Raw genomic sequence first — 6,590 nt, 5'->3', positions numbered from 1 at the left:
CATCCATCACTCCAACAATAAGGGCAGGTAAACTGAAGTTCTCAGCCAGCTGAGTATGAGAAAAATCCCAGCTTTTGGAAGTACCTGTGCTTATCCTTGTTCATTTCCTCTTAAGTAAAACATTATTTCCAACTCGATATTCTGGACCTGCTTCAGTCCCAGGGTCTCTGAAGAAGGGTGGGTGTTTTTATGTAATATTTTTCTGGTCAGTGACATAGCAGGTGATAAACAGGGCCGGGATCCATGTGAAAAGCCCTCTGCTCATCCTGCTTTTTGCCTCAGCCACTCCCCTGCTGTGGTGAGGGGCTCGGTCACCCCGAGTGGCACCACACGGCTCCTCCACCCTGTGGCCGCAGTGTGACACACACCTCTCCCAGCACCTGCAGCGCCGCGGCAGCCCCTGCCCATCAACTCGGCATCAAAGAGTCCTGAACAAACACAGCGCTGTAATAAAGCCATAAATTTCTACAATCATTTTTATTAGTTATGGAAGAATCCCCACTAGTATTTACATAGTGCAAAAAAGCTGTTATTACTCCAAAAAGTACGGTAGACAGAACAGTTATCCTTCATACAGCAAAAAAGAAATGGAACAAACCCCTTCATATTGTATTTTATAATGGTTTTTCTACTACTTTAACCTAAATATTACTATAAATTTTAAGACATCGAAGATTAAACAGCTTTCCTTATTAGAATCTATTTAAAAAGTAAATTATATGAACTATTGATGAACATTTAGAACGTGGGCTGTGCCAACTGGGTTTCTACTTTCAGCATTACCATTCATTGGTGAGGAAGTTTTGGGTTAGACATTCTCATGTTTCCTTGTGTGTGGAAGGGTGAGCCCCCTGTTCCTGGTTTCTATGGCTTGTTTCTGCTGGGTTTTGTTCTGTTAACAAATTGCCATGTCTAATTTTTAAATGGCTGACACTGAAATCATCTGAACAGTTTCATTAGTTGGCACAACTTCACAAGAAATACTAAGTGACAGTTTCAGCAACAGCAGCTTTTCAAACAATAATACTTTTTTACATACATATTTAAAGTAACATTATTAAAATTTAAGCTTGTGTTAAAGAACTGGACAGAACCACATTGTGTAAGCTCCCACCCACCCATAAAGACACCTCTTAGCTTTACCAGAAGAACACCAACAAGTGCATTACTGAACATTTTCTATAATGAATTTTTAAAACACAGGTCAATACTCTCTGTCACTGTTTAGCTCCAATCCTACAACAGCCTGCACACAACTTAAGCAGATAAACAGGCCACCAATTTAAGCCAGTGGCACTAACACTCCAAAGTATGTGTGAGCAGGATCAGGGCCTTTGCCTTAATCAGACATTGCTACTTGGTCCAACGAAGGACTGAAGTTCTTCAGAATTTTTCCCTTTTACAGATTTGTAATCCATGTTTTATTATTGACAGAGACACTTAAGAGTATTTATATAAATAGGTTGTATACATAGCCACCTCTATCAGTTTTAAAGATCCCTACCCCTACCACAGATACATTATTTTTGATTTTACCAGATAAAGTAAGTGGTGAAATCATTTCTATAAACAATGCCTTAAGAAAAGTAGATTTGTTTCCCAAATAATTATTTTCACAACAAAAATATCTATACACCTATAACTACAGAAACATCTTTTCATGGGGACAGTAACAACCTGTATAAACTGCACACTTTTACACTGAAATAGAAATTCAACTACTTTTTAAAAAAATCATGGTATTGTAGAACATTTGTATGCTTTCTTCTTAAATTCTGCTGATAATAGAACCAAAATTACCACAGTGAGATACTCTCCTTAAGTGCTTCAAGTGGCAAGGAACTTCCCTAATTTCCGATGCAAATGGATCACTCCCAAAGCAATTGCAATTTCATTCTTACAGTTATTGCTTATTCCCAGCTTATCAAAAAGGAAGCACTAAACCCAGTTTTCTTTACTCAGTTTCAGTTTGCTCCCCTAAGGGTGATCTGCCACATTTTAAAAAGAAACTAGTTCCTTATTTGCTGGCAAATTGAGAGATAATTATAAGTGCTGTACCACTTTCAAGAACTCTATTAAACTTGTAGCAAAACTGCAGTTAAATAGCGGGCTGAATATTACAAGACCTCTTTGATAGAAATGTCAGAAAACTTTAAAATGACAGTCCAAGTTCAGAAAGACATATAAAAAGATGCGCCTCTGATGTTAATACTTCAAGATCAAAAGTTATTTGAATCACTGGCACTGAAAAGGCTAAAGGAGGAACTACAAACACCTTTGTTTTTCCATGTTCTGGCCAAGTTTCGCCCTCAGCGTATGCACCGATCTCACCTGTGCCGAGAGGTGCTTACACATCCAAGGGCAAGGTTTGCTTGTCAGCAGTTCAAACACCTGTCATGTCCTAAAGCAAAAACTCTTAAAACATACAGACAGTAGAAATCTGCCATGGGGACAGTCAAAGGTTTAACATTCAGGAGGCATCATTCCTCAGTCCTTGTTTTCCTATGAAAGGCCTGTTCTACACCTAGGAGGATTACACTAAGGAGCTAAGAACGTGACACAACAGCCAGTTGTCACAGCAGCTCTCTACTGCTTATCTACATAGCATCTGCTATGCCTAGAGCTATCAAAGCATTATTTACATAATACACAGTTTCTATTATTCTCATTAGCATCCAAAAACCCAGGGCTAGATGACTTCTAAACCTGGAGTCTTATTTTCCCAGTGCAACTTAAAACACCAGCATTTCACTACTGCTATAAACATTGGTCCCATGTTCCTAAGTGTGGACTGAACACCCAACTCAGCTAATTTCAGTTTCCTGTGGTTTTCAGCCTACCCAGAGGCTTTTCATGCATTTTGATACAAGTGATAAAAAAAATTAAGTGAAATTAAAAGAAACATGTTTGCTATGAAAGTGTTATTCACGTGAGTTACTCTTTGGCTACCCCTGTGGTGAAGCTCCTGCTGCTGGCAGTTTCAGAATATCCCTTGCTAATACCAAAGATGGAAAACAGACTCCTGACGTGCAAGGTTTAGACACACACTCCATCCTCAGTCTGAAACAAATTCATCACCAGTTAATGCATTTCACTCCAGTATTCAGAACAGAACACGGAATGATTCTCTAGCAACAAGTGGGTTTCAGAGAGGGCATCTTTTGTTTCTTTTACCTCTGCACCACTGAAATACTTCCCCAAACTACAGGGCACTTCCTCATGTCCTGGAATAACTACTTTCTTCTCTATCTGGAGGTCAACTCCTAAAGCTGTTACAGCTGCAAGAAGAGACAAAGAGGTCACGTTTTCAGCAGTAGTTCTTCAGATCCATCCTGGCCAGGATCACAGCATGTAGGTGAAGGCAGAGATAGCCACCACATCATTCACACTTGCTCTTAAAGGATTATTCTTGCTTTTTGCAGTGTTATGCAGAATACAAAATGCAAAACAGCATTCCTGAGGTAAGTGACAGGAGAGAGAGGAAGTCATCAGTTTACTAAAAGCCCTGAATAGGGATTATGGTTAATGAGTCACTTAGTGTGGTTTGGCAGACAGCAACTGCAGAGAGAATGGGGAATTTTTGTTTTCTTTCCTGTTTTGTTTTGTTTTTTTTAATGCAATATTTCTACCTTGTAAAGAAAACCTGCAAAAACATTAATTGCATCCCTCTGGTTTAAAGTTTTTCTGGAATCAAAGTTATTATAGCTTATTGTAACCATTTCAGCTATCAGCAGCTTTTTAATGATGCATTCACCAAGATCAACTAAAAAGCTGCATCAATCTTAGCATAAGAATCACACACAATTTCTCTACTGTTTAATTCTCATTAAGATTGCAAATGGCTTTTTCTAGCTTTTCATGAAAGAGAATCAAAATTTTCTTTTTATTTCTAGATAGAATTAGAAAGTCATGGCCAAATACACTGACAGGCCTAGTATAACACCATACCAACCAACATGAACTGTTGGTAATTTGTCAGTGTTAATGTAGGTTACCTGTTTGAAAATAAGCTTAAGAGTCACAACTTCAAAGAATTTTTCTTAAAACTGGTCAGTTACAAGATGTTTCCTTTTACAAAACATCAAATGAATGCTTACTGACAACTTTTCCACACAGTTTCTAATCTGGGAAATCAATACTGATTAAGAGCTAAGATAGTTTTTAAATCAAAAAAGTAACAGACAGCTACAAAAATATCATTGTGAATTAAATACAAGTATTAAATGTTTAACAGTGCAAAATGTTGAGATGAAGCATATGGAATAATGGCTGCAACCTTTACAACAGTTAGTTTTACTGTAGTTTCTAAAAAGTTCCTGAGTTCCTGCTTATTTTTACGGCATATAGATGGAATCTGTGTGTTCTTTGTTCAAAGAGCTGCAGATGGTGGGTTTATGTTGAGTGTTACTTGCGTGCTTTTCATTTGTCCATTCCTCCCCATCAGTGCCGGGATCAGCCTGCTCTGAGGTCTCCATTTCTTCCTCTTCACTTTGTTCAGCATTGTCTTCCTCAGCACCACTAAGGGTCTTCCCGAGCTGCAGCGTCTCCATAGTTCTCTGGGTCTCTGAAACCCAAGATTCAATTCTGCTATTAAGCTGAACTTCTACAGAAATTGGTTCGTGGGCATAATCCTCATCATCGTCATCTTCCTCTTCCTCCTCCTCTTCCAGCATTCCTGGCACAAGGGTACTGGTGGTACTGGTCATGGAGGAATTCAAAAGGTCTCGGCAGCTGCCATCCAGGGATCCTGTTTCTGTACTCTGCTGTGAGGCCCATTCCAGGTTGTCATCTGGTTTCACCTCATCTTTGTCACCTGGCGTGGCTTTCCCGTGATTTGTTGCTGAGGTAGTGCCAGCTGTAGCCAGAGGTGGTTGTTTATTAAGAGTGGTTTTTTCCATTTGGCCATTACCAGCTTTTTCTGGTACTGCAGCCTTGCACACAGATTCTCTCTCATTTTCAGAGGTCTCTAACCCATCAGATGTTTCCACCATATTTCTCCAGTTTGTTTCTACAAATTTTGAAAGAAGTTGAAGTAGGAAACATTAATTCCTTGTACATAAGAATATCTCTCCTGAGCATGCAACAACAGCCTAAATAGCAAAATGAGCTAATATTAATATTATTCTATGCTTTCTAAAAACATTCCTACTAGAAAAAAGAGGAAGAAGAGAAAAGGAGAGACAACAGAAAGAGCTGTGAATAACTCTGGGGTTTTACAGTACCCCAAAGCAGACATTCCAAAGTTGAAAGTTTGTGCCAATTAGTTTCCTGTGTAAACACCAACTGTAGTACTAGGAATAGTTAAAGAGGTTACTCTCAAGTATAAATTAAAAGAAGAAAATTGCCACCATCTTAAGTTATTATTTAAGGATTACTTATAAAACATCTAACTCCTGAAATGAATTTAAGATACCACAAAAAAGAATTCACTAAAAAGACAACAACATTCTCTTTAATTCACTCTCAGAATCAAAAAAGAAGGCTTTAGACTTCTAACAAGTAGTCTCCCTTTTATATTCTTTTTCATCTGGGCTTAAGCAACTGGATCAATGAACTCCCCTTTCCTCACAGTAGAATCACTCACTGCCATCTCAAGTTTAAAAATGTAAGCTACATTAAACATGTCCTATCTTCAGAGACCTCATATTTTAGTTCCTGCTGCCATCAGTTCTTCCTCAGTCATATGATCAATTCTGTGCTATCAGTTTTAAAACAGTTCAATAAAACTGGAGAAGCCACCTACACTGATGTTAGATACCTATAACACTTCTGAGGACAGAAATTATTGTTTCCTATATTTTTTCAGGGAAAAAATTACTTCTGAAATTTACTGAAATCTAGCTGATCTCTTCTTATCCCTGGACATTGCAGAACACTGTAAATTAGGAAGAAGGATCGCATCTTTAGTACATTTCACAACAAACAAACATCATTTGGAAAACCCCAGCTTCTATTTCCAAAGGTAAGCTTTAAGCTCCTTACCATATTCTTTCTCATTGACCTCAGAGATGGGTTCAGAAATAACACTACAGAAGGAGATGGCACTTGCTGCAGAGGGGTTACGAGAATGGCCCATGTGATGTGGGGCCTTCTTGACGTTCTTCAAGGCTTCTTCTGCCTGTTCCTGCTCCATTGCAGCCACCATGTCCCTGTAGGCTTTCCTGGCCTCTTCAGTCAGGGATACCAGCTTATTAAACAGGTCCTAAGTACAAAGGCAGTTTTATCAGCAGTAATTCTTACTAATAGTTTTCACTTTACTTCTTTCAGTCCAAGGTATACCACATATGAACCTCAAGATTAGCACCAAATACCTCAACTTTAACTAAGAATTGGTTGTTCTCTGTATTAAAAACACCACTCCAGGTTTATGCACCTTTGAGGAGATGGACATACTTTAGGATACTCTTTTTCTTACATTCTTAAGTCTTCCAGAGAATTTCAGATTACAGTTTAAGTGTGTTTAAAATCTACATATGATATGACCGAAGTGTTTTAGCACAGTCTCTCAGTACCATAAAACTGAATTTCAAAGAAAAGACACCATAATATAGATGAGGTCAGGGTTATAATCAAAGGTGTATTAGGTGTGC

At 38.4% G+C, this 6,590-nt stretch overlaps 1 protein-coding gene across 2 annotated transcripts in view; it reads right to left on the bottom strand.

The window, feature by feature from the left end:
* Window positions 1-458: 458 nt before the first annotated feature.
* SECISBP2L (SECIS binding protein 2 like) overlaps window positions 459-6,590 on the bottom strand; it is a 28,097-nt gene continuing 21,965 nt past the window's right edge. For both annotated transcript variants that reach the window (XM_077185418.1, XM_054642382.2), the window contains exons 17-18: window positions 5,983-6,202; window positions 459-5,008 (exon numbers count right to left, since the gene is read on the bottom strand). In XM_077185418.1, the coding sequence (XP_077041533.1) occupies window positions 4,335-5,008; window positions 5,983-6,202 (894 nt within the window). In that variant the 3' untranslated portion in view covers window positions 459-4,334. The remainder of the gene's footprint in view (window positions 5,009-5,982; window positions 6,203-6,590) is intronic.

The sequence above is a fragment of the Agelaius phoeniceus genome, chromosome 13 (genome assembly GCF_051311805.1).
Source record: "Agelaius phoeniceus isolate bAgePho1 chromosome 13, bAgePho1.hap1, whole genome shotgun sequence".
NCBI lineage: Eukaryota > Metazoa > Chordata > Aves > Passeriformes > Icteridae > Agelaius > Agelaius phoeniceus.
The sequence above is the reverse complement of the archived record's forward strand: the minus strand, read 5'-3'. Positions and strand labels throughout refer to the sequence as shown.